The sequence below is a fragment of the Syzygium oleosum genome, unplaced genomic scaffold, assembly GCF_021117445.2.
Source record: "Syzygium oleosum isolate NSW1041296 unplaced genomic scaffold, Sole_v2.1 Sole_v2.10, whole genome shotgun sequence".
Lineage (NCBI taxonomy): Eukaryota > Viridiplantae > Streptophyta > Magnoliopsida > Myrtales > Myrtaceae > Syzygium > Syzygium oleosum.
In genome coordinates, this window is record NW_026607494.1 from 12,507,777 (window position 1) to 12,534,814 (window position 27,038).

The 27,038-nt window shown below is 43.0% G+C and overlaps 4 protein-coding genes, 1 long non-coding RNA gene and 1 pseudogene across 5 annotated transcripts; 1 reads left to right on the forward strand and 5 right to left on the reverse strand.

Moving 5' to 3' along the window:
- Positions 1–1,824: 1,824 nt before the first annotated feature.
- On the reverse strand, positions 1,825–3,622 carry LOC130139191 (exopolygalacturonase-like). Its single transcript, XM_056315625.1, has 4 exons — positions 3,394–3,622; positions 2,992–3,300; positions 2,319–2,834; positions 1,825–2,064 (listed from the first exon to the last, which is right to left on the reverse strand). The coding sequence occupies exons 1-4, from the start codon at positions 3,517–3,519 to the stop codon at positions 1,825–1,827; spliced, it is 1,191 nt and encodes a 396-aa protein (XP_056171600.1). The 5' UTR covers positions 3,520–3,622.
- Positions 3,623–5,820: 2,198 nt separating this feature from the next.
- On the reverse strand, positions 5,821–7,804 carry LOC130139141 (exopolygalacturonase-like). Its single transcript, XM_056315538.1, has 4 exons — positions 7,586–7,804; positions 7,037–7,348; positions 6,438–6,953; positions 5,821–6,323 (listed from the first exon to the last, which is right to left on the reverse strand). Exons 1-4 carry the CDS (start codon positions 7,739–7,741, stop codon positions 6,084–6,086), a joined length of 1,224 nt encoding a protein of 407 aa, XP_056171513.1. The 5' UTR covers positions 7,742–7,804; the 3' UTR covers positions 5,821–6,083.
- Positions 7,805–8,404: 600 nt separating this feature from the next.
- Positions 8,405–11,444, reverse strand: LOC130139121 (cytochrome b561 and DOMON domain-containing protein At5g47530-like). Its single transcript, XM_056315488.1, has 3 exons — positions 10,698–11,444; positions 10,153–10,410; positions 8,405–9,036 (listed from the first exon to the last, which is right to left on the reverse strand). The coding sequence occupies exons 1-3, from the start codon at positions 11,340–11,342 to the stop codon at positions 8,704–8,706; spliced, it is 1,236 nt and encodes a 411-aa protein (XP_056171463.1). The 5' UTR covers positions 11,343–11,444; the 3' UTR covers positions 8,405–8,703.
- Positions 11,445–14,600: 3,156 nt separating this feature from the next.
- Positions 14,601–17,789, reverse strand: LOC130139035 (uncharacterized). Its single transcript, XM_056315081.1, has 6 exons — positions 17,568–17,789; positions 17,145–17,216; positions 16,628–16,715; positions 15,703–15,835; positions 15,578–15,616; positions 14,601–15,240 (listed from the first exon to the last, which is right to left on the reverse strand). The coding sequence occupies exons 1-6, from the start codon at positions 17,746–17,748 to the stop codon at positions 15,163–15,165; spliced, it is 591 nt and encodes a 196-aa protein (XP_056171056.1). The 5' UTR covers positions 17,749–17,789; the 3' UTR covers positions 14,601–15,162.
- A 1,703-nt stretch (positions 17,790–19,492) lies between these two features.
- LOC130139034 (cytochrome b561 and DOMON domain-containing protein At2g04850-like) lies at positions 19,493–21,409 on the forward strand (annotated as a pseudogene).
- Positions 21,410–22,817: 1,408 nt separating this feature from the next.
- Positions 22,818–26,449, reverse strand: LOC130139132 (uncharacterized). Its single transcript, XR_008817354.1, has 2 exons — positions 26,393–26,449; positions 22,818–22,957 (listed from the first exon to the last, which is right to left on the reverse strand). It is a non-coding gene; the product is annotated as an uncharacterized LOC130139132 (long non-coding RNA).
- Between the last annotated feature and the right edge of the window lie 589 nt (positions 26,450–27,038).

A 27,038-nucleotide genomic window follows, 5' to 3' on the forward strand; every position in this document is an offset into this window, starting at 1 on the left:
AAGTGACTGAGGATGAAGTATCTCGCTCCCCTGCTTCACCAAGGAAGACTTTCACGGTTGCTGCTCCATCTGCTGTAAAATGGGTGCGTGTCAACACCTCCTAGAGTAAGTAAATCCATCATTTCCTAAATTTACGTTTTCGATTGATGTAGAGCATCTCACTAAAACCACAACCTGATACGGGTAATTTTATTGGGCTAACCTCTTGAAAGGAGGCGCTTTCAATGCAAGGCTTTTTTGTTGTTAATTATAGCAGTACTGAACAACATCCAACGGCTCTGATCCTTTTGGTTTACACTAAATAAAGTGCCTTAAGTAGTCCACGAGGAATCCATTTTTTCTCTCCGTCTAAGCTCTCGAAGATATATCAACCGTGGGCATCCGATCATGTTCGGATTCGTGAGGGAACCTTCACCTGATCGGACAGTAATGTATAAATATATTATATATGTACATGATGAACAATGTGAACCAACCTTTAATTGGTCAATATTGAATGGAAACCTACTCGACATGATCACAACGATTGGCAACTAACAAATTATGCCACCATCTAACAAGCCACCGTTGCCACCGAGTCGCAGCCACCTCGACCACCTTCAGGCATCATCTTTCTCTCTTTGACCTTGGGCCTAAAACCACGGACTTAGTCGACGACCACCAAAGGACTCGGATCTGAGGTTGCCAGTGGCCGTCGCCTGTGGCCGAAGTTTGGTGGTGGACTGAAGGGCTGTGGAGAGCGACGGTCGTCGACCGATGGATGGCGGCGAGCAACGGTGACCGTGTTCGACGAGGCGGCAGGGCCACGATGGCCGGCCATGGTGGAGGGCATTTGATTGATGTGGGAGGGTCGAACTGTATATATCATACGGCGTGGCCAGATTCACATGTTTCCAATAGAAACAACCTATCAATGATTGTCACCTATCCGGGCAGCCGCCACCGCATTAGCCCATGGGAAAAGTGGTGCCTTTACGCATTGATTCAAAGCATGTTCGCCCTTTAAATGGCACAATCTTTTTCATGGCTGTGGACGAATATGTGGGGATGTGAAGCTAATTAGAATTTGGACTCTGAACCTACTTTAATTCACGCCCTTCCAATTATTTAATGGAGGATATAAGCGCATTATCCCAAGATTTGCACCCCAAAATCAAGAACAACAAGACTATTTCATCAATTACTTCTAGGCCTACCGCACTAGTCTGCCTTTAGCATAACGGGATTCGCTTTCTCTTCTTTTAGCAGAGTAAAATGGAAACGATTGATGACCCAAAATTACAAGAAAAGCGGGCTTCATTACGATGCCTCCTGATGATCACATCGATTATGAGTGGCGCCATCGCACTATGCGGTCGATGTTTCATGATTTTACGATGACGAACCGATCAAGCATACGAGATTCTTCGACCCTTTCGATGTACGGTAATGTGAAATTTAGGCTTCACGACATGTATATAGCGAAACTTAGGTCTGGAGTTGGTGAAAATTTATGGAGGCTGATCTTGTCTTTTCGCAAACTAAATATAAATTAATAGCTAAGTAAGGCGTACGAGTGAAGATTTTCTTGAAACGGAGTCCGATGTGGTATTAGAATACCGTGCAATCAGATCCTCAATATCATCGTGGAACATAGCGATCAGATTTAAAATAATTTAGATAACTTCCTAGTATTAATATGTTTATACCGTATGGGGTACACAAAAATGCTCAAAAAACAAAAAAGTTTCGGTCAGGAATCGTCGTCTTCAAAGCTCGGCCTTTTCACATCCTTGATAAAGAAACGTACGCGTTGATTCATATTCCCTGCGACGAGCGAAGTTTTTAGCTTACAACCTTGGCACAAGCCGGAGGATTTTGCGTGCCGGAGATCAAAGGCTGGACGTTCGAACACTCCGACGTGGCGGGGCCCTCGGGGCCATTGTACACGAGGTCGATGTCCGCGATCTCGACGTTTTCACATGGCACACGCTTGCTGCAGGCGATCTTCACTGCGACCTGGGACGCCGAGGTTCCCCTGATTCTCTTGAAGCTGACTTTGCTGATCTTAACTAGGGAAGGAACCTGAACAAATCGAATAACATACCGATTAGGGCCGATATGTATAAGTTTTATTCGATTGTGCGATGCGTTTTTGTTTCCTAACTGACTTGAGAAATGTGAGCAAAACTAGCGTTGAAGTTCGTTCCAGATTAAATTGATTTCGTTTAGCAGACGGGTCGACATGCATTTCGTTTCTAATTATTACTTTGGTCTGTGAATGAACGCATTCATGTAATGGGCATGACCTATGCTAATTCTCATGTTCATGTGTTTACCTTTGCTTGGCATTGGTTCCATGGGCAGTATCCCTGGTCTATGAGCACAGGGTTGGCGACATTGTTCATCTGGATGTCCTCGAAATGCATGTCGGAGGCCGTGCCGACCGGCGATGCGGGCCATGTCTTAATCCTCACGCCATTGGTCCCGCCGCTGATGGTGCAATTCTTGACAAAGATGCCCACCACGGGCTCTTCGTTCGGGTACTTCCCAAGGCTGCCGACGCTGATACCGTGGCCCGGACCGCAGTTCACCCCCTGGACAAAGATCTGCTGGCTCCCGTCACCAATGGAGACGCAATCGTCCCCGGTCTTGATGGTGGTGTCAATAATATAGACCCCGACCGACCGTCCGATGTGGATCCCGTCCGTGTTGAGGCTGTCGCCCGGCGCGGACACGGTGAAATGTTGGAACGTCACGTTCTTGCAGCCCAAGACGTTTACGTGGAACTGCTTGCTATCGAGCGTCGTTACGTCGTGGATTAGGGCATTGCTGACGAAGTTGAACCTCAAATTCTGTCGAAATTCAACGGATGTTAGCAATTTCCCACGATGTTCAAAACTCGGTTAATCACATTGTCTAAGTTCGGATATACCCCTGCCGTATCCGCTAGAATAACGACCGAGCGATTCGAAATCTATATGGAAACGAATAATGTCGATGGGCACTTACGATGGGGAGGGTACGGCAATTTGTATCTTTGTTGCAGTTGTTCTGCTCCCAGGCAGTTCTGCCCTGGCCGTCGAAGGTCCCGCCGCCCGACACGGTGAGGCCGTCGACGTGTTGGAACGCGACCCAACCGTCGGTCTTGAAGTGGCTCGGGTCCGCCGGGGCCCGCAGTGTGCCCTGGAGCTGGAATTCCACAGGGGCCTGGCAAGGGCCTTCTAGGACCACCTCCGACAATGCGAACGTTCCTCCCGGGATCAGCACTTTAGCAGGAGTAGCGGATGCACACGCCGCTTTCCATGCACTTAGCAATGCCTTGAAAAAGATTGTAAAAACAGAACCCTTATCAGCAGGAGAGGTTTAGGAAAAGAAAAACCATAAAGCCATTAATTTAAGAGTATCTTGCACCTGGCGTATGTCTGATGTGCCGTCACCCTTTGCACCATAATTCCCGATGGGAAAGACCTGGGCGTTGATAGTAGAAGAAAAAGACAACAACAAAAGCAGTGCACCAACGTATGACTTCATTGCCATCTTTTTCCTTCTACCACGACGATTCTAGCCTCTCTCTCCTTGGTGCCTGCTGAGTCGTCAACCAAGAAGAAAGATGATGCTGTTTGGTTGATCTTTCCCCTTGGTGTTGGGGCCATTTATACAGCAGCTGTGGCAAAGCTTGGAACGCCATTAACAGCTTTTAGCCCATTTTAAGGTAAATCTATCCGGAATTGAGCGGGTGGGAGGAAGTCCCTCGTTTTCCCTCCTGGTTCCGACTCCCCATCTGCTATCATTAGCTTTTCCACCGGTTTTCTGCTAATTATCCATGTCCGTGTCCCGTGTTCTAGACATTCTCTATCCTGCCTAAGCATAAACCAGGGTTATAATTGCGGACAATCGATCCATCTTCCTATCGTTGCGGTCCGGTTTTGTCCTGAGCTGGATTTCCAAAGTCAAACTACAAAATTGCTTCACTTACTATCAAAGCAGGTCTCGTCCTCAAGCTCAATCCATCATTTTGCTTCTCTTGGTTCTTTGAAGGCTTCAAGTATCGACCGTATCTCGACACTCTCCGATAACGCATCCTGATTCCGGGTTTGCCTACTATTGTATTTGAAGCAATGACTCTATCGTCGGAGAGGGTCTTTGACGGCATTTACTAGGTGATCAGATAGGGAAATACCATCATCACTTGATATACAATTCTCTCATTTTCAATTTTATTTTGAAATGGAAATAATACCGGAAACCCATTTTGTCTATGTTGACACTTAAATTTTGGCAATCCAATTAATCATTTATTGCATAATAAAAATAGGGATCCATCCATAATCATAAACAAAAATAGTTAAGTTGCATATATAATTAGGAGCATATAGATAAGTTCATTAATTGGACCGGCGGTGGATGGCTCTGAACTTAGCCCACAAGTGAAGCAAAAATTCGGCCAAGCCCATGGAGTATTATGCATGGCCGGAAATCACAAGGAGGAGGGGGGTGTTATTGAGCTTAATTAAGTAAAATTTAGTGCATAAGAGTTTAATTAATAAAAAGTTATTAGAGCCCATTATTTCTATAAAGGCCGAAATTAACCTCGTAAAGAGAGGACTAAACCTAGGTTTTCACTATATAAGCATATTAGGTCTTAATTAATGCGAGGTTAGCAATTCATAACTAAAGAACACTAGAGAGAGACACACAAGAAAGAGAGAAAGAGAGAGAGAGCTTGGTCACGACTTCGGCCACCACCTTCGCTACAACCCCGGCCACACCCTCAGTCGTGACCCCGCTTCTCGGCCACACCCTCGGCCACCTACTTGGCCATGTTCTCGGCCGCACTCCGGGCAATTTGCTCGGCAGTGCTCTCGACCACGAATCTAGCCACATCCTCGACCGCAATCCTATTTCTCGGCCATCACCTAGGCTGGGGTCCCGATTTCTCTAGTCGAGTCCCTTGCTCCGATGACCCTACACCGTGACCGAAGCTGCTGTTGCTTCCTTGCTCTGCCGATGCCCAGCCATTGAGAATTTGAGAGTGCCTGATCCCGTCCAGGAGGCGGCCTCGCCGAGTTCACTGGCCGCTGCACCTCCATCACCGCGAGCTCACTGCTCATCGCCAGCCGCAGCTTCACCCCTCGTTCGCTGCCCTCACCGCGGCTGCAACCTCCCTGCATAGGCATCACCATTGTCTCTATTTTGCAAATCTTCCCAAGCATTGAGAAATCATTTACTTTTGTAATTTGTTAGATATTTTCATTGATCAATCAAAATTACATTAATTAATCCCTTAAATATACATAATTAGTTACCGGCTTTTGACATTTGACCTTTTTGTTGTCGAGACTCCCTTTACTTATTTTGTGGTTATTCTATTTTCTTTAATTATCTTATTTAATGCGCAATTGAGAACTCATGAAACATGAGCGCCTACTATAGTTGTGTAATCTGTAAATTGGCCATGGCAAACAAACTGCAACTACCCATCAACATTTAAAACCATTTCTTAAATTCCCTATTAATTTGGACCTCAGCAAAAAAAAGATTACAATTACTTCCAAATTCATTTATTCCCAATGAGTCTACTTTAAGAGCCCATTTATTCAATTGAAGTAATATTTTGTCATTCAGCTATGAACTTGTTACTTCAAGTAAATTTTTTCATCGATCAATAAACACAGAGAGCCGCAAAGCGACCCAATTAGAGCTACTTGAAAATTTTTCCCTTTTTAATCCTGTTTTTAGGAATTTGAAACTTATCTAGTACTGGTCGAAACAGGCGTAATCATCCACCAAGAACATGTTCATGTTCTAAATAATGTTTTGTGCAAGAAAATTACAAAGTGGTAGGAAATTGAACATCTTATTGATTTCTCAAGAAATCTCTTCACAATTTCTTGGTGGTACTAAGCACCTTCTGTTATAACTAGCAAAAGCCTAAAGGAGTACATAGCTTCTTCTTTTTTTACAATTTTTATTTGCAGCTAGAGTTCACCAGTCACTCATCACGCCCATGAGCGTGAAGGGGGTGCCTATTATCAATCAAACTTCTCTAAAACATTCCGGTGATCATTTGCGTCTAATCCCGCAATGAACATGAAGATCGATCAGCCTTGCGACCCCGCACAAATGGGCAGGGACAATTTCCCGGTGATCGTAGGCTTCACGTTCGCGCAGTGCGACGTGGCCGTCCCGTTCTTCCCATAATACTTCAAGTTAATATCAGCAAGCTCCACCTTTTGGCAAGGCACTCCTCTGCTACACACAAGCTTCACAGCAAGTGCCGTTGCAGACGTTCCTCGGATGTTCCTAAAGCTCACATTTGAGATCTTGACCTTTGAAGGGAGCTGAAAATAGGAAAAGAAAATTCAGGTGATTAAACATAATTCCTAGATCTTTCGATGTGGGATCGCTTGTAATAGCAAATTGAGCTCATGAAAGGGTGGATAATATCAGAATACCTTTTGTTGGCAATTGTTATATGGACAGTAGTTTTGATCGATGAGGATAGGAGTGGACACGTTCTTCACCGTGATGTCCTCGAAGCGCATGTTGGTGGCAACGCCGCTCGGGGAGTTCGGCCACGTCTTGACGCGGATCCCGTTCATTGTGTTGGTGAGGGTGCAGTTCCGCACGGTCACACCAACCACGGGCTGCTCGTCATGGTACTTGCCAAGGCTCCCAACGCTGATCCCGTGGCCCGGCCCGCACGTCACTCCCTCAACGTGCACCTGCTGGCTCCCGTCACCGAGCGAGATGCAGTCGTCACCGGTCCTGATGTCGGCGCCGGTGATGTTGACCCCCGTGGAGCGGCCTACGTGGATCCCATCGGTGTTGAGGCTGTCCTCTGGCGCATCGATCGTGACGTGCTGGAGCGTCACGTTCTTGCAGTTCAGGAGCTCCACATGGAACAACTTGCTGTTGAGGGAGGTGATGTCTTGGACGTGCGAGTTGGTGACCGAGGTGAATTGCAAATTCTAGCAAAAATCGAAGGCAATGTCACATTCAATTCAAATAGAGTCATTCCAACGATAGACGTGATCGAACGAGAGAGAATTACGGTGGGGAGGGTGTTGCATTTGCCGGTCTGAGCGCAGTTGTTCTCTTTCCAGGCCACCGCGCCTTGGCCATCGAACGATCCGCCCCCGGAGAGGGTCAAGCCGTCGACGTTCTGGAACAAGACCCAAGCGCCTTGCGACTTGAGCTTGCTCAGGTCCGACGGTGCTTTGATGGTGCCTTCCACCTTTAGGTTGACGTCGGCCTTGCAAGGCCCTTGGAACTTCAGCGGGCCCGCCATGTAACTCCCTTTGGATATCACCACCGAGCTAGGGCTTGGGGACGTGCATGCCGTTTGCCATGCGCTCATAATAATCTACAAGAAAATCCCGCGCAAGAATTGAAAGCAACACAAAAAACAAAAAGAACTTATTTAGGGCTTCAAGAAAAGGAGAATTGCAGCTCTTGCATAAGCTGTATGAAACAAAAATTCATGTTTTCATACGGGTGTAGACGATTCGGAGGGTGTTTTTAGAAACACGTCTCAAATGTCTTTCACCAAAAAGAAAAAAAAAAGAATTTAAAGCAGATGATTGACGAAGTTCGTATGTACCTGACTATCGTCGGATCTCCCGTCGGCTTTCGCTCCGAATTTTTTCACATCGATTTCGGCTGGACCTCTCATGGAAAAACCTCTAGTTCTCATGGCAGCTGCTACTGAGAACAGATAAAGGAAAATTGTAGCTATTGCCATCATCTTGGAGCCCATGTTTGAGAATATACTCCCTCCTCTTCTCTCTAGTTTTTTTTCTTTTCTGTTGTTTTTGTGATTTTTTTTGTTTTTATCTTTTGTGATTTATTTTTTTTTTGTGCTTTTGCACATCCAACAGCTAAATTGATTATATGAATCAAGAACAACAGTGGGGGGGTTCATTTATAGTGTGATAGAAGGCGACGAGCACCGCAAAACATTTAACCTAATTTTAGGTGATTGTGGCTTTTGTCCATGAGTTTGGTGAGCGGTGTGGACGGGTAATTTGGCTTCCTTTGGAGCAAAATCAGCCTCCATAATTGGGCCGATGGACATCAAACCAGGCACATGTATGGATCTTCACATTTCCAAGAATGAAATTCATTATTTTTGGGCTGTCTATAATTGAAAATTCAAAGGGATGATGCCGGTTTGATTTGTGGATAATAGAATTGCTTGTGCCCCTATGTGATGAAACCACGCCCAATTTGCTCCTTGATTAGACATGCTAATTAAAAAGAAATGGTTCTTCAATTCTAGATGAATTAAGCTACCTCCTCCTTGTTCAAAGCCAGTCGGTATCGTGAGAAATCGTTCTTTTCTTCTTCCTCCTTTCTCCTCTTTGTTGTATCTAATCGGGACGAGGGTTGAAACCCTAACAAAGGAATGGGAAAAGAAAGATAGGAGAAAGCGTGTCGATCACACGAATGATGGGATACATAATGATAAGTAACGCGCTATCGATGCTTAATAGGTACAACTCTATACCGTCACAGATAACCACGATATATAATCCTACCAAGAAAGTACAAAGAGATCAACAATAGCCATCTCAGACATGTATACCCCACCAACATGGGATCTATCAAAAAGGAAGAAGAACGAAGAAACAGTCGAAAATAAAAGACGTGAGTCTCCTCAGTACGCAGTAGCTACTGATAACCTGGTACATATGCTAATCAAACACAACATCAATGGATCTAAACACCATCATCTTGGGATCTGCCATTGTAGCCATTGCTATGAGCTCCGTTCATGCCGATGGCTGGGTCCTTCTGCGATCTTTCTCTCCTCCTCCTCTTGATCACGACGGCCCACGTAAGTGGCTCCATGATCAGGGCAACGCCACCTAAAACGATGAGGGCGATGATGTACGTCTGCTTCCACACCTTCGTCGGGTCCAAAATGTCCAAACCCAGGAACACATTGACGATGCTGAGCGCAATCGCGGTGTACCCACAAGAGTGGTGATATATATTCCAGTAGAATCTGTACTTGTGGTCCGGCTTTGGCCTCAGGAGAAGAGCAAAAACCTAGAGAAAATAAGGATAGGTATGATCAATCAGCGCGAAATAAACACATTTGGTTCTTTAACTCGTACTCTTTTCGTCGATAATCCCTTCCTTTACTAGGTTCCATCCAGTTAATTCGGTTAAATATGATCGTAAATCTCGATTTATCATCATTAACCGAGTGGGGTTTACCCTCGATTAGGACACATGCCATTGAACAAATATGCACGGGATTGATTTTTCGGACTGAACACTTCGACAGATTCTTTTAGGAGGTTTATTAACTCTCGTTCTGAGAACGGGTCTATCCATGATGGCGCTACAGAACAATCATTTTGCAGAATCGATTCATCAAAGAATCGACTTGATTAAGCAAGAGGTTTGTCAGAATTACTAAAGAAACGCAACGTGCTATGCAGGAGTGCGAACAAAGACGCGCCACTTCCGTGTAATTCATGCTCGTCCACTTTAGCAAATTGCATAAAGTAATGCAAGTTGACTTTCATTTAACTCAAATGAAACAGCAAAATTGACCCACTAACCAGAAAGGCTGAATTCTGAAGCTTTGACTCACTACTAATCACGGCACGATGCCTCAGTTATGCTCCATTTAATGAAAAAGAAATGGAAAGCGAAGACTTTACAGGAGAGACATGACCCGTGCCGCTTTTAGAAGGTTGAGATTGCCGTGAAGACTTTATATCTATTTATGAATTTATTAAGAACCAATAGGTACGCCACTGATGTTATTATTATTGGGCGGAACCAAGTAAATTGCAATTTTCCTATCATCCTTTCATTTTCACCGAACTATTTTTATTTTACTAGAGTCAGAACTGCGTAGAAAAGTTAACGTTGAAAGGTAGTGGGATCTTTTAGAGGGACAATACCGTGGGCGATTTCCTACCACCGTTCTTTTTCTAGAGAAGATAGACATGAATTCAAATAATATTTATCAAAATATACCAACGTTACGTCCGTACCGTGCGAAAAGAAACTATCTAAGAATGATAAAGATTCCATTGGGTGCAATTTGATTACTAGGTTAAAGTTGTGACCGCCAAATTGTAATATAGTCATTGAATAGTTGATGGTTGTGGATGATGAGAAACTAGTGCAAAATCAAGTAAAATTTACCTGAAGAGTTCCGAGGATGAAGAGGGCCATGCCGATGTTGCCGTGAGTGCCAACGTTGCCGCCGCCGCCGGCGTCGTCACCGAGCCGCAGGCCGGTGATCCAGCCGGCGACGCCCACGGCGTAGGCAGATGCTTGGCACGTCACGTGGAGATAAAACCAAGCTGGATTTGCTGACTTGAACACCTTCAAGTACCTCGCCAATAACACTCCCAGTGGCATCATTACTCCCCAGCTCACAGCATTCAAAACCCCATGAACCTGCGCAATTTTCCCGACAAAAAAGAAGAAAACAAATAAATGAATAATGGACCAACCACCTCTTAAATGAACTTTAACGTATAGCTAATTATATATAATATATATCTATATATTTTTCCGTCAGTAATTTATGTTAATGGCCTGCACGACCTAAATATAGATTATATGGTTGCACATGCATGCGTAACCAGATATGAAGTTCATCATAGACGTAAAGAGGGTAAAACAAAAAGTCAAACTTGCCCAATGGGTAGATTTAAAGCTAATTCACCCAAGAATAAACTTACATTCTTTTTTCGCTCCGTCGAGCTAATTCCTGATGATCCTGACGACGATACTCCACCCGACGTGCTGGAGGTAGACAAGAAGTTGAGCGTCCCCGTGGATTGCATATTGGCTCCACTCGTGGAATGAATGCCGGGGCTTCCGGGTCCATTCATCGGACCCTCTTGCCACACCTGGCTCGCGCTCACCATGCTCGTCCCGAGCTCCAGCCTCGCGAATATCGTCATCTCGCCGCTCTCGTACGTTGCTGATATGCTCGGCACCCCGAAGCTCAGGGCGCCCTCCGGCATGTCCGTGTTGTAACTGTCGATGCTCGACGTGTAGGCGTACATCGACCCGCTCGAGGTCATGTAGGCCACGAGCGCCTGGCACCCCACCATCCTCTGCCCCCTAGGGTTTATCGCCCACGAGATCCATCTCGAGGTCGTGGTGCCCGTGTGCCGGAACGCGATGTCTGCCGTGCCGGTCAACTGCGTGTAGTTCCAGTGGAGGTACGAGCTCAGCACGGGGAGGTCGACGCACGAGGCATAGGCGTTCTTGTTGGAAAACGTGTAGTTCCGGCAGGTCTGCGCACGAGAGCACGAAACACACAAAGCGAACACCAGGACCCGCAGAAAGAGCACGGACCTCGTCGGAGCGCTCTCCATAGCGATTCTCGGCTTACGGAACAATAGTATCTTCTCTAAAGAGAACCTGTTAATCAGGTGGATGAAAATGCAAGATGAGATGATCAAACAATGGAGAAGGAGAAGGAGAAAGAGTGAGTATGGTCTTCTTCAGCCAAGAAGAAGAAGTAATGGAATTAGTGTTTGATAGTAATGACTGAATTTGCTAAGACTAGGTCTCATATATATAGTGGAATCTCTCATATAATGAGTGGCCAAGATTTTCTTTTTCTCTTTTCTTTCTTTCCCTCCTGAAAATTGATCAAGATTTTATGATATGAACGGTGAGTACTGGGTAAGGTGTATTACAGGCTGGAGGTGGGAAGCAGCCTAGAAAGTCCTCCTTTGCTCTTGAAATTTCTGAAGTTTTAGGGTTTTTTTATATGTCAACTTGTTCTTGAAATTAATCATACTTCCAGCCTTTGCCAAAGCGTCGTTCATTTTTAACTTCATCGAGAAGAATCGAGGAAAGGCGAGGGAAAGTTCCCCATTGCGGCGCTTCATTGTCGTTTCTTTAGTTCTCTTTCTTTCAATGCGGAAAGTCAAGTTGATTCCGCGTCTCGAGAAATATAAAATTCCATCGGCGTGTGGCGGGCATGTGGGGTTTGGTCCATTTCACTTTTTAACTTCTTTTCTTTCTTTTTTTTAATTAATCCGAGGGGTCTAAATAAAGAAATTAAATGAATAAGATATTGTAAATTATTTCGGGGGTACATCAAGATACGACCTAACCTAACCTAAAGTTAAATTGGGGTCCCACCAAAATGAAGAAAATTGGTAGAGTGGCGTGTGGTTCCGATGCGCCCGCAATTAAAATAAGGTTATAATAAGGTTTCGAAGATGTTTTTCCAAACATTCGCAGTAAAATAAAACAAGAGACAGCTAGGTCGACAGCCTGGCCCAAGAGCGTGAGGTAGCTGCCCCGCCACACTCCTCTCTCTGTTTCGTCCTTGTCATTTTATTAGCTGCATTTTATCTGCATGGAGAAAGGGAAAAAAGTCATAAAAAAGCTCTAACCTATGTCCACTGGGACGCATTTGCTCTTAATTTATCTCGAATTACGCTCACCATGACACATTTTATCCATGTTCCGTTAAATGATATTTCAGCCAAAACAATGTTGGTTTTAGTAATGTCAACATTGTTTGGTTTTCTGACGTTCATGTAGATAAATTTTTAACGGTTCTCTTTGACAGAGTGGTAAATATGTCACACGGGTATAAGTTTGGGATTTCTTATGTCATATAAGTAGTTTAGGGTAGATATGTCATAATGGGCATAGTTTCGGGTTTTGGTGACTTTTGTCCCAAGGAAAAATGACACAAATTGTCCTCAAACTTTGGCCAAATGTGCAATGTGATCCAAGAATTTTAAATTTATTCAATGTAGTCCCTGGACTTTTAGTACATATTCAATATAGTTCTTGAACTATATGAAAATGTTCAATATTGCCCTTGATATTGAATTAATGGAATAACAACATTTAAAATTTCATATAGTTCAGGGACTACACTGAACATATATCAAAAGTCCAGAGATCATATTATACATTAGGTTAAAATTCAAGGACCATATTGAACAAATTAAAAACTTACAGACCATATTACACATTTGGCTAAAAGTCAAAAAACCATGTGTGATTATCCCTTATCTATACTAGTTAACATTTACCGAGTAAAATATTTTTTTCCCTTTGGTCTTCCTTTGTTTTAATCTTTTTTTTGGGATTACACGTCGTCTTTGTCACTAAGAGGAGGAGAAATCAAGGAGAGGAAGTTTGACTAGGCATTATATCTACGTGATTGCATCAGAGGCTTGAGTTTAAAGAAGCACTTTCCTCGCTTTCAACCGGACGCAAACGTAACCGTCGCCCACAGCTTTGAGCTTCTAGACTTTCTTCTTCTTGTTGTTGTTGATTTTTTCTGTATTACGCAGAAACGGCATCACCAGCCAGTAGTCAATGGGTGCCGTTTCGATGTAGAATGAATACAATAAAGCGGCCTAGTGACGAACACGTCCTCCCTCTGCTTTGCTTTCAGCTGAACCAACATGAACTTTAGTGGTGATTATAATAAGGGAACAACTTGTTTAAAGTTGAGCTGAAACAATGAATCAAGACATTACTTTGCGTTGCGTCCACGCTGACCACCTTGACATTATTCGCTGACACATCCGCTTCGGAGCATGTTCTTTCCCCTGCATTCCTCGTCAGACCAAACGTGTAGATGAATGCAGTTGCCTTGCTGCTTCTGAAGCATCAATGAAGAACTCATTCACATGCCCCGTGTGGTAGTCGCCGCAAATGCAAGACTAGTCGTTGATTAACACAAACACAATCAAATCCTACTCACGGCACAATGCTCCTGAGCTGCAACCCTGATTTTTTTAGATTACAGATACGCCTCTAAGACTCATCCTCTCTCAAGCACAATCCATGAAGGCACTTCTTTTGTTGATCTAGACGAAAAAAGCACTAGATATGGGCGATTAGCTGTACAAGGGGCCTTTTATAATCCAAAAGAACCCAAATGATTTTCAATCTCACTTCACAATTCATGTGACATACCATTTGTAAATCTCCATTGGGAATAATCACGAGAAAAGCTACTCAAGAAAGCTACTCAAGAACTAAGCAAAACTAGATAGGGCAACAGCACACTGCCTTTCTCTGCATTGCTTTGTCACTTACTTGACGCTAATACTATTTTAGAAAGTCTGCAGCATTCCAAACTCATAGCGCGACTCATGAACTTCCCTAATTTTCAATCTACATCTAGAGCTTATGTTGAGGTTTCTTACACTTTAAGGCAATGTAAGAACCTATGCTCAATACTGAACTCAACTACCCAGTGGGATCATTAACAGTGAACCAGCCAGCCTTCTTCATGAGGGCATTTCTAACTTGACCCTCATCTTGCTTGTTGCTAAAATGCCCTATTGACTAGGGATAATAAATTCCAGGGTGGGCCAGTTCCCCGTTTGTGGAACCGGGAACCGCCCACCTAGTCTTGGACCCACTCGGGAACCAGACTGACCGGTCCGGTCCGGTTCGATTCTTGGGTGGGTCCAGGAATTGGCCGTATCTCCTTTTTTTTTCCTATTCCCTGCAATACTACAAGTGTTTGCATAGGCTAAACCACTACACTAGTGATGTTAATAGAAAAAGCTCATGATAAATTAAACACGATGATCATCTCCACGAACAAAGCTATAATGATCATCAAGAACCAAGTTTGTGAGTTCGCCACAAAGTTTGCCAATCATAACAATCACTACAAGAGTTTGCCACAAAGTTCACAAGCTTCAATTCAAATGCATTTACAATCTACATTACATATCACACGTGAAAAAGAGTTTGGCAAAAGTTCGCAAGAGCAAGCAAGCAAGCAAAGAATGGGAATAAAGGTTTTGGAATTTTGGAATAATAAGAATTAAAAAAAAAATCAGCCCCATCCGGGACTAATATTCACCGGTTCCAAATTTTAGAAACCAGGAACTTCCCAGAACCAGCCGGTTTGGTCTGGTATTTTTGCTCACCCCTGCTACTAGCCCCCAATGTAGCTGAAAATATATTGCCATAATTCGCCTATTTTGTCCCTAAACTTATCAATGAAGAGATAAACAGTGATCTTTGGGGCATGCCGACTTCTACATACATAAGGGGGGAGAAAATGCGATGTAGTATAAACTGTTACTTTGTCTGTTCAACTCTTTCGGCGCCAATCATTGTGCATGTCAGCAACACTCTCCCAAATGAAGATAACTGCTCATAGCTAAAAAAGAAAGGTGACCACATTCGTTCTTATTCGTGGTTAACATCACCAAGTAGATACTGTAGCTCCTCCAGCTTCGCCTTTGTCACATCTAAGTCCAAGGTCACCTGTAGAACGGATCAGAAGATGGGAATGCCATTTCATTCCCAAGCGAAAAGAAAGAAATGAACATATCATAGAGCAACATTCTGACGAGTGCCATAGAGCTAAAAGTAAAGAACTGGGCCAATGGTCATGTTGTTTCATGCTCATAAAATAGGGAAAATTTTCCGGCGGCTAACTGACTATCCACATGCCAGCGCTCAAACATAAAAATACAAATCAGAAAAATGCATGCACAGCAAAGAGATGACTAACACTTTCATTTTTCATAAACCGGTACATATAGAACGAATGAAAACTATACAGCAGGATCTGCGCCAACTGCAGGGAAAAGATTCTGACCTCCTTGAAGATTTCGCTGTAAGAAGACTCCACAAAGCCCTGCAATAACAATCTCAAGGTATCATCCCCATGATGTGGGCCAAAGTCGCACGCATGCACACACACCGAGAGAGAGAGAGAGAGACCAATTTCTGGAATAGATGAAGAGATGCTCTGTTCGATTCTCCGATTTTTGCACGAAAAGTGTGGATCCCAAAGTTTTTTATTGCAAAAGCCATCATCATCAGAACAGATTCCTTTCCAAGTCCCTTGCCACGGCTAAGCTAGAAGAAATGAGACAATAATAAATGCAGCTAATACCAATGCAAAACATATGGAGTCAACAAAGAATATAATCCAATTGAAATAATTGAGTACGAATGATTTCCCAAATGTTCTGAGTCGACAGACTCGTGTCACTTATAGTAAGTTATGCACTCCTAGGACCAATAGGAGCAGATAACCAAACAGATCTCAAAACAATATATGTAGTAAATAAGATCTATCTATATATTTTATGAATTGTGAGAGACAAAAGAATGTTTGTAAGTGCTAAGAGTAGCAATCAATGTAGATTATGATTCATCATAATGTCCGGAAAAAATATGATAAAAATACTACATTTAACATTAGTTCCAGCCATTTGCTCAACACCTGGTTTCATCTCTCATCAATTTTTCTTATTTATTCAAAGAAAAACCTCTCATGTCGAAAACCTGTACATGTTTGTTGATATTTTAGGAATATGGTTCAACCAATAAGGTAACTAATTGTTAAAAGAAACTCCAGAAAATCTTCGAGAGGACTGTCACGTCTAGAATAATATCAAGCTAATAAGATTTAATCAATTAGGTAATTGACTGTTAAGAGAAACTCCAGAAAATATTCAAGAGGACTGTCACATCTAGAATATTATCAAGCTAATAATAATTTCGATTGCTCTGGATACAGTTAGTTTAGACTTAGTTACTCTGTACCATTGAGATCGACAACTCACCTAAGAAGGTAAGTTAAGCTACCAATTGCAATCCCATCCTATCAATCAGGAATGCTGGAAAGAAAATCAAGTACCTCTTGGGTTCTGCAATCATTATCTCGATCTCTGCCATCTGGGGGTCGTCCAAATCATTCATGTATATGTTCACATCACCAACCATGGCTGGAATTCAGACGCAAAAAGAAAAAAACATGGCTGGAATAAGTATAAGATTAGAACTCTTTTAACTATAAAATTGCAGCATGCGAGGAATACATTCAACAGAGTATTATCCTAGTTCAACCGGAAGGCCCAAATCCTTCATGACCGAACAAGAATTCACATCAGAGTTGATATTTTTTACGCAAGAAATCAAGCATCCTGGTCTAAAGACACATGGTCCACATAAGCACCGTTATACCGCAGACCACCAGACCCTTCATTAGCAAACGCCTAACCTCCAAGTTGATCAATGACGGGTAAGGCGAACCTTCCTTTTCTTACCCTAAAGAATAGACATCACAAAGCTCCAATCTTTTCGGCCTTTCTCAGGATTTTCTTGTCCAACTAACGAGAAAACATACATGAAAAATGGACGACACTGACGCTCACCTTCAACATGGGGATTTCCTTGCACGTATTTCCCATCCACCATTTCCTTGTCCAATATGATAAACGTCTGCTCTGCAAGAACCATCCTCGCAATGTCAACTATGCAGAAGCAACGGGACAACCTCCGAAAGGAAAGAGATTGGACAAAGAAGGGGTTTAAAAAAAGCGAGCAACACAGCCCACATCTACTCCGCCAGGAAAGAACCCTAAACCAGACGGGTCGGCTCACTGCTCAGAAGCAAGGGAAAAAGATCGAAATTTGAATCCCTAATCAGCAATCGGAGCCACAAAAACACCAACCCATTTGCAGCTAACATCCAGGGAAGCTCGCGAGCACGAAGCGATTCGAACGTACACACATACATGCACAAACCCAGATCAAAACACACACCCCCACAACACGGACAAAGATAGAGGACGTACTGAGGGGGTCGAGAGTCCACGAGCGTTGCATCTGGAACTCCTGATCGAGGGAGAGGGGCTCGGAGCCCGTGGCGGCGAGGAGGGCCGGGTCTTGCATCCACTCGTGGTACTTGGGCACGTGCGCCGCCGCGTACGGCACCAGCACCGCCCGCTCCCCCACCAAGCTCGCTTCCATCCCCATCTTCTTCTCCTCCTCCTCCTCCTTCGTGTCGGTTTCCAGGGATCGCCGACCGTCGCGGATGGTGTCCGAACGAGACGGGTCGGGCCTTTTTGACCCGTCGTTGCTTGCGAAGCCCAATCGAACCAGTTGCACTTTCTTCATGAATTGGGAAAAATTGTCCACGAAGCCCTGAACTTTTCAATTTTATTATTTATAATTCTTAACTTTTTATTAATTTGCCAATTGAGTTCATTGGTGGCATAGACGCTGGCCCGGAAATAGATAATTTTTAATGATATCTTTTTATTTTTTTACTTTCTTTTTTTCTTTTTTTTTTCCCTTTTTTCTTCCTCCTTTTACCGGTGATCATCTTCTAGACATAAGGCAATGGCCGACCCCCAGCTCTGACCAAGCGGGCTGAGCTCACTTGGGCGAGGGTCGCCATCGCCATCGCCATCACGAGCGAGGCCCGGTCGGTGTGGGCAAGCCCTGGCGAGGAGCTCCTCACCACGAGGGCGTCGCTTTCACCAGGGCGACGCCTTGGCAAAGAGCCTGCAGCACTAGGCAGGAGTAGGCCTCGCCAAATCTGAGTAAAGGGAGCCCTCTCTCTACCAAGCCTCACTTGTGGCAAGCAATGGCAACCCTCGCCCAGGCGAGGCCAAGCGGAAGAAAAAAGGACAAGCCCTGGCAAGGGCTCCCCTCACCAGGCGTCGCTTTCACCCGGGCGACGCCCAGCAAGGCTACCCTAGCCTAAGCAAGGGCCGGCCTCGCCAAATCTGGTAAAGGGAGCCCTCTCTCTACCAAGCCTCACTTGTGGCAAGCAATGGCAACCCTCGCCCAGGCGAGGCCAAGCGGAAGAAAAAAGGAAAAAAAATCATAAAAATTTAATAAAATATCGAGACATATTAAATATTTTAAAAAAATTTCACATCAGCATGATTATACCACGTAAGACAGTCGGCGTCCACATTAACGAATTCCGATTAAAATTGGCCAGATTGACTCAATTGGCAAATCGACAAAAAGTTTATGAGAGTTTAGGATTAAACTGGCATAAGTACAATAAATTTATGACTATTTGGATAATTTTTCCCTGATGAATTGTGATTCAATATTTTTGGGACAAACCGATTAGATATTATTCATTAGTATCAATAGAGTGAACATTCATAGATCAAATAATTTCTATCTATAGATTTATCGAGATTAGATCAGCTTATGTGATGTCCATAAAGTTGCATTTTTGCACTCGGGATGGTGCAGTTATAAATGATCGAACCAAAATAAAATAAAATAAAATAAAAAGTAGTCCCATCATATTGCAAATGCATGCTTGGAGAACCATTTGAATTTATCTCCCCCCATTATCTTTAGTAATCATTGTTTGTTGATTGTATATAGCGAATGTCATGATGCCATCTCAATATTCCACTATAAGGTTCTTAACAATCGATCCTCGTCGTCGCCATATTAATTAGTGAGATATTCTGTCACGGTGCGGGCATACAAAGTGTCGAAACCTCTCATTCTCATGTCCAAAAAGTCGTTTTGGACATGTAATAACTTAGCTTCAAAGTGAAGCAAAACATGATGAACTCATGTCAAGTGAAAAGAGCATTTGTAGGACAAGAAGGAAAGAAATGACAAGAATTGTCATCTTTGAGGGCTATCTTACCTTCAAAGCCAAGCACTAAAAGACTTTTCTAATCAGCTTCCTGAGTAGCTATGATGAGCAATCACTTTCACTTCCCAAAAATTCCTCAACAACCGACCCATCACATAAAAATGTCACCAACAAGAGCTTGTCACTCAGGGTACCCAACTCATCTTCAACTTCATCTCACCATCTTCTCTTCCACAATTCACAATGACCATGCCAATTCATCATCTGATCTTCTTCCTCGCTCTCCTCCTGTCCTCCTGTCCTGAACCTGCCTTCTCTGCTCACTGCACCACCACTACATCCACCAAGTCTTTCCAGAAATGCACCTCCCCCCCACCCAGCAAGCTTCCCTGGCCTGGACCTTCCACCCCGCAATGCGACCCTCGACCTCGCCTTCTTCGGCACCTTCATCTCCCCTGTCCGGTTGGGCCGGGGTGGGGATCAACCCCACCTCCGCCGAGATGACCGGGACTCGCGCGCTTATCGCCTTCCCGGACCCGAACTCAGGCCAGATCGTGCTCCTCCCATTCGTCCTGGACCCGACGGTCAAGCTCCAAAAGGCACCGCTTCTTTCTCGCCCGCTTGACGACGTCCACCTCTTGTCGTCTTCCGCCACGCTCTACGGCGGGAAACTGGCCACGGTCCACAATGGAGCTCAAATTCAAATTTATGTCACATTAAAGCTTACTCCGAACAAGACAGAAATCCATTTCGTTTGGAACCGCGGACTATATGTCCAAGGCTATTCACCAACCATTCACCCGACCACCGAGAATGATCTCTCGTCCATTGCCACGATTGATGTCCTGTCGGGATCCGCCGCTTCTCGGCACAGCAACATTGGAACTCTAAAGACGGTTCACGGGACCATAAATGCCATCGCCTGGGGAATCCTGCTCCCTACCGGAGTGGTGATCGCCCGGTACCTGAGGCATGTGCAGGCGCTAGGACCCGCGTGGTTCTATGCTCATGCCGGGATACAACTGTCCTCCTTCTTCCTTGGAACTGTCGGGTTCGGCATCGGGATTAGGCTCGGGGAATTGTCTCCAGGAGTGGTGTACGGGCTCCACCGGAAGCTCGGGTTTGCGGCTTTTTGCCTCGGCGCGCTCCAGATGCTGGCGCTTCTTTTCAGGCCCCGGACCACGCACAAGTTCAGGAAATACTGGAAATCATACCACCACTTTGTTGGGTATGCTTGTGTGGTAATAGGAGTCGTGAATGTCTTCCAAGGATTTGAAGCAATGGGCTTAGGCAGGTCCTATGAGAAGCTGAGCTACTGTTTGTGCCTGTCCTCTTTGATTGGTGCGTGCATAGCATTAGAGGTCAATAGCTGGGTGATTTTCTGTAGGAAGTCCAAGGAAGAGAAGATGAGGAGAGAGGGACTGATTGGTGGTTCTGAGAAAGCGAGTGGAAGCTACAGATTGAATTAGCTCACAGAAAAAATTCGATAGCAACCTCGGAGTGTAATACGAAACTCTTTCTTTCATCATTCCTAAATCGGTTGATTGCATTTCGAGAAATACAACTATTGTCAGGTTAAAGAGTCTCATCAGATCCAGGCTTTCATGTCTGAGAAATCTGTTTCCTCTGTTATACACATTCCTAATTATGCGAGAGCTGATGATGTGGTTCTCGGTTTCGAGTGATTCTACTTATCTTTTCAATCTGGTGCTTTTGCTCTCACACCATTGGTTTCAGAGCCAACTCGTCGACTTGCATCAGAGTATGCTCAACATGATAGCTGAATTGGGGGGATTCTGTACCTTAGTCAAAAACACAATTGTTTAGCTAATGAATTCTCACAGATGAGAAGTAAAATGCACATTCAAAGCACTTCATCGAGGTTCTAGAGCAACACGGCGATGACAGCAACCAAAAAGTCCTATCGCAAGAGATCAGCAATGTGGTTCCTTGTGCTCCGCTGCGCACCGTTTCGTATCTCGCCTTCTCTTTTATGCCATTATGACATTGTTCAAGAGAATCAAAACCTCAAATGAATAGGTAACTGCTATTCATGAAACAAGGATTTGAGATTGAAGAAGGATGAGGGTATTCCCTACTAGTTAGAGGATAATTACTTGCTCAAATTTTGGATCACCCAGCTTTCGTAAATGAAAAGTACATAAAATCGATTACCCGCTATGACGCCAGGAATTTTGGCTACAAATTTAGCTTGAAGACTGAAAAGAGTACAAAGGTGACATTCCACCTCCACAAATGCCTCTTTCTTTGGTAAAATCCACGATGTGCTTCTTTCACAACATGCAAATCGCCATCGATTGCGGCGATGCCAAGGCGGTCTCTCTTTAGGAACATCTTCATCATTAGAGGGCTTTCAAAAGATGATGCAAATAAAGGGTGATCACTTGAGAGAGGGAGAGAGATGCCTTTCTAAAAAATCTACCTATTGGGACCTGAGCATAGCTAGTGCATGATCTGTTGGACCATGAGAAGATTGTCATTATCATCATCTCATTGTCCCTAAGAAGAAAATATTACTCAGCCAATGGGACCAGAGAGCTCCATCACAGCTCACAAACCGGCTATGTTCCACACACTTTCCTTCTATGTTAGGCCATCAAGCACATGATTACCAGTGAGTGCACTGTACTGGAAACTTCCCCATATGAAAAAGAAATCAAGTTTGACATCTTATGTATACAAACACATCAGTGACTGATGCTTTTCCTAGAGATCTGGTTAACCCAGTGAAGAAACGAAATGAGATGACAACCACATTAACCAGAGTAACAGAAACTAGTCAACAGAATGAAATGTGTATGACAGCAAAAGATAAGTTTACAAGGATGACAAACAACTTTTTTACCAAGAACGAGTGAAAAAAGAATAAGAAACTAATCTACACCAAAATCCTGGATTACCACAAGCAAACGCATAAGCGGATATGTCAAAGAAGTACTTCGTACCACGAGATGAAATAAAGTTCAAACCGCGCAAATATGAAGTAACTTGATGACTACTTGATGACAAACTTAGACTTTGCAATCAAATAAAGCTCAAATGTGTCTCATTAATAGTATCCACGGAAGAAAGAATCGAATTATGTAGTAGCTTATTCCCCGGGACCCTACATAGGTATCCCTCAACGTTTTCACACTAGTAAATCAAAGATTTCAGTTAATCTGCAGAAAGAAAGGAACCTGGACAAGAACTCATAACCTTGCCAGACAATTGAGGGAAATAGGAAACTTCTAGGGGAAAAAATTTTATCAGTCTATGCTTCTATGTATCGCCACCTCACCAGGATGCATGATACATTTCCGACTATATCCGCTAAATCTAATTTTTTTTTTTTGCATGCACTCAAGTAGCAGAAAACAACCTAAAGTTGTACCTCAAAAACTCAAGCCTCAACACAAAATCCTTGTGTAACTTCTATCTGTAAGTTTAATTTTCCAAAAGACAATCCCGTTAGCTCTAAACAACCAATTTCTTTGACCAAAGTTTTAGAGAGATATCCCAGATCATAGTTCACCAGCTTCACCAATTTCTTCTTCACCTACTGCATTCTGAATGTATGGAGATGATCTCCCTAGGAAGCAATGCCTGATGCAAAAAAGGCAAACTTGTTAGATCAAAATGCTGAATATTTGTATACACAATTACTAAATACTTAAATTAAAGGAAGAAAAGATGGATCTCTGTGCAACAATAAATTACTGTTGAATGAAAGCAACTTCTAACAGCAAATGGTGATACAAAGGATTTTCACTTTCCAACAAGAAAGTAATATTTCTATACAAGAAATTTTTTGCCTGAACTTCAACATGTAGACAAGGACAGGAGGATAACGACTTCAGTTGGAGTTAAATTGACACCTCTACAGAAGCATCACGTAAAACACATATGCATACATGTGATGCACAATCATCAGGAAAAAAAAAACCAACAAGTACTAGCTCACGATGTCTCATGTGATAAAGGTGATTCAAACTTTTAACTTGGACCACGAAATGGTTATAAATTCTAAATATAATACGGTCAACATTCACTACTGATACATCCCGACAGATAAATGCTTAAGCACGACAAAAGTCCATCAATCACAGCCGCACACTAAAAAAGCAATTCAACTTCAGATGGAACAAGTATTCAATGCCCTCATTGCCTGTCTAGTGTTACAACCATCTCCTCCCGAATATCAACACGTGAAAATCCAATAGACCCAATCCAGGATCCATTTTCCTTCATTAAGAAAATGCCTCTCTCTCTCTCTCTCTCTCTCTCTCTCTCTCTCTCTCTCTCTCTCTCTCTCTCTCAGAAGTGACTTTGGGACATTACAATTTATAATTACATATGTACATTAAACACTCTCACGATGGTTTGGAAAGACCATAGATTATCCTTCCCCTACACTAACATAAACAAACAAGGAATATTAGTTGGTGTAGAAATAAGCATTTGGACGTACAACTTGGGCCTCTAAGACATGACCTATCAATCGACATCCTCGAACACTCCACCTTGTCATATATTCCATACATCATACTAGATGGATATCGAGATATAATTGAATGAGCATATAAGACCTTAACTATATTGTCGGTTTCGTTAAAAGGAAAATGAATGCTTTACTCCTGTGTAGCCATATCTCTTTATTTCCCTCTCTTGATTTTTGTGGGAAATGAAGGACGTGAAGAAGAGAGCTAAGAGAAACATTGGGAGGAAGGTCTAAACTGAATCATTCCCACATTGAATTAAACAAACCCAAAACCCAATTGTATATAATATTCTAAAGATAATTTCATAAACACTGCTTACTCCAACGAAATTAGTTAGAGGTTTTCCAACTGCACTCCAACACACAAGGGGTATTTCTCTTGAAAATGGAACCAATCCTCCACATTTAATGGGAAGTGCACAGCAGATTTAAGAAAGCATGGGGAGTCCATTAACTTTCATTAAACAGGGGTGTGCTTATGTACCTTTTCTTTCAAGTAGGAAACAAAGGAATTATCAGCATACACATGTTGGAGAGTAGACAAAGTCAATGCAACAGACTCTTGGAACGTCAAAGCACCTCAAATAGCATTTCTAATATATTAGCATTTGCCAATGCATTGGCTTGCGTGGAGAGAGAGAGAGACAGAGACAGAGAGAACTCAAAGTAGCACAACAGCAGAAGAAGTGCCAGAAGCTGCCAATAGAAAGGTAATAATTTAGTACTACTATTACATTTGCTCCTTAGGATGAAAACTCGTGCCTGTCGCTATGGACTAGAAACTAGTGTTTTTAAGCACATAATTTCAAACAAACTTAACCCAAAGCAGCGCACAAAGTTCATGATTTCGCAAGTTGACATTTTCAGTCTGTGCTCTGCTACAACAGAAAAATTTAACCTTCACTAGTATATTAAACCATCAAGCCACTTTACACAGACATGAAAAATGTTTTAGGGGTTTCATATTATTCACTAATCAACCAGAAACTAGTACTTGATAAATCTAGTTGTGCTCCTGCATCTCACACGTAGACTTCTAAAACTGAGCTGAATCAATGCATTTAATAAATCTTGTTGCAAATTATGTAAAATTTTCCAAGATGTTATCTCCAAAACATATGAGTATGAAATAAAAAGCATATTGACCATTTCATTCATGAAAGTTTTGACAGTTTCATGGCCTCAGTTTCAATTTCTTACAAGGAATCCTAGTTCCGCTTTTGGGTCATATTAAGTACATGCAAGGTCAAATGGAAGAGGGGAGAGGAGGGAAATAAATAGTACTCAAGACAAGCTTAAATGTTTTGATATCCTAATCCGAATCAAGGGGTCAGATGAATTTGTGAGCATATACCCAGGAATCACAGCACAGCTGGTACTGGTAGCACCAAAAGAGTAGACAGACAAATTTTACATTTACCTCGATACCATCCCTGCAAAAAATACTTGCAGTGGATCTTTAAGACAACCATCAAATAAAGGTTCAATTGAAATTTGCAATTCTGAATGCATGCGCAACTGCATTAATTACAGAAGCTAAACTCTTCAAGAAAGTTCTCGTGCACATGCAGCTACGACCTAAAAGCTCAGCCATGTGAAAGTTACGGTTCTTAACACAACTATCTCGCCCAAACACAAACCCACCCAAATACAGCCATAGTAGGAGATAAAGCCCTCGAGAAAATTCTCACCACATATGCTGTTGGAAAAGCTTCACCAGGTAAAAGTTAAGCTTCTTATGCACTTACTTATCCACCCCACAAAAAAATCACACATAACCATTACATTATTAAGGAGAAAACAGTGCAATCAGCCTATCACCATATGCCAAAGGATAAATCATGGCAGCATGGTGTAGCACCACCAGGAATTAACAGCCAACACTGTCAAATTGGATGGTCCAAAGGATCTTCAGAGATGACATAATAGGGTTCTAAGCCATATGTAAAACTTTCACATACCAAGCAACCTCATAAGTAAATGAAGTTGTTCGCTATTGTCCTAATGGGCCGAGTGGAACTCAGTGGGACACCCTGGGATTCCATCATTTAGGATCATCTTAAGAAAAACCCCAATAACAACAGATTGTGAATCTCGTATTAGTTATCTATTTTTTTCCTTAATTTGAGGACATAAAATCATCTACTTCAGGAACAGGCTTGAAGTCATGGCAGAAGAATGATGGCTAGCAATCCAAAAAAAGGGAAGAACTGTTGGCATTTGTATGATAGACTGTAATAAGAGATAGGGGAGACGCAATTAATGGATATGAGTATTTTTTTTAACAAGCGTAGAATATTTGTCTCAGAGCAATATTGTTCAACTATTGCAAACATTAGAATCAAAACAACTGACTAATCTGAAATGCGCCCCTAAAAGAATGATCAGGAAACAAATATACCAGGATAAAAGAATTGTTCTTCCCCTTGACATATGGAAAGGAAAATAAAGGTTCTTTCCAAAAAAATCTTTGTTGAGGAATCGTTAAAGTACTAAAGAGAGTTTAATAAATTGCATGGAATCTCAGAGTGAGACATTACCTCTAGTTCACTCTCTTATTGGCAGCTGTAATCACCAACATAACCTGGAGGAGCTTTTAGCTGGAAACATCTGAAGCAGCATTGCCAATTCCATAACCAAAATGAACCAGATCCTCCCCCTCTCAGAGTTGGCGGGCGCCAAACAGCATCACCATACACTGAACCACTTGCATAAAGGTCTGCAAAGGCACCATCATAAGCACCATTTGATGTACCATATGATGATGTCAAGGGGCCACCAGATCTGCTGTTTCTTCCATACCCCACGCTGCCCAATGCGTAGCTGTTGCTACCACCTCCATAACTTAAAATTTGCACTATCATTGGAGCGCTGTTTTACCGCCTTTGAGCAGTAATTGGTGAGGGGAGGTCCAATTAATAGTACTACCGCCAGCTGTTTCCTCCGATGCCCAAATTTCCTCCTGTATTGGTGTTGGAGCTTGTAGGGTTCGTGGCCTGATTCAGGCCCCCATTTCCCCCAGAGATTCAGTCACTGAGCTGAAGAAGGAAGAGCTTCCTCCATTACCTCCTTAAACCTTATCCAACTGTGCTGTTAAATCTATTGGAATTGCCAACGTAATAAGGATTCAGTCCCCGGCCATAGCTGATGTTGTTACTGAAATTTGTATTGCGCCGTAATTTGGGT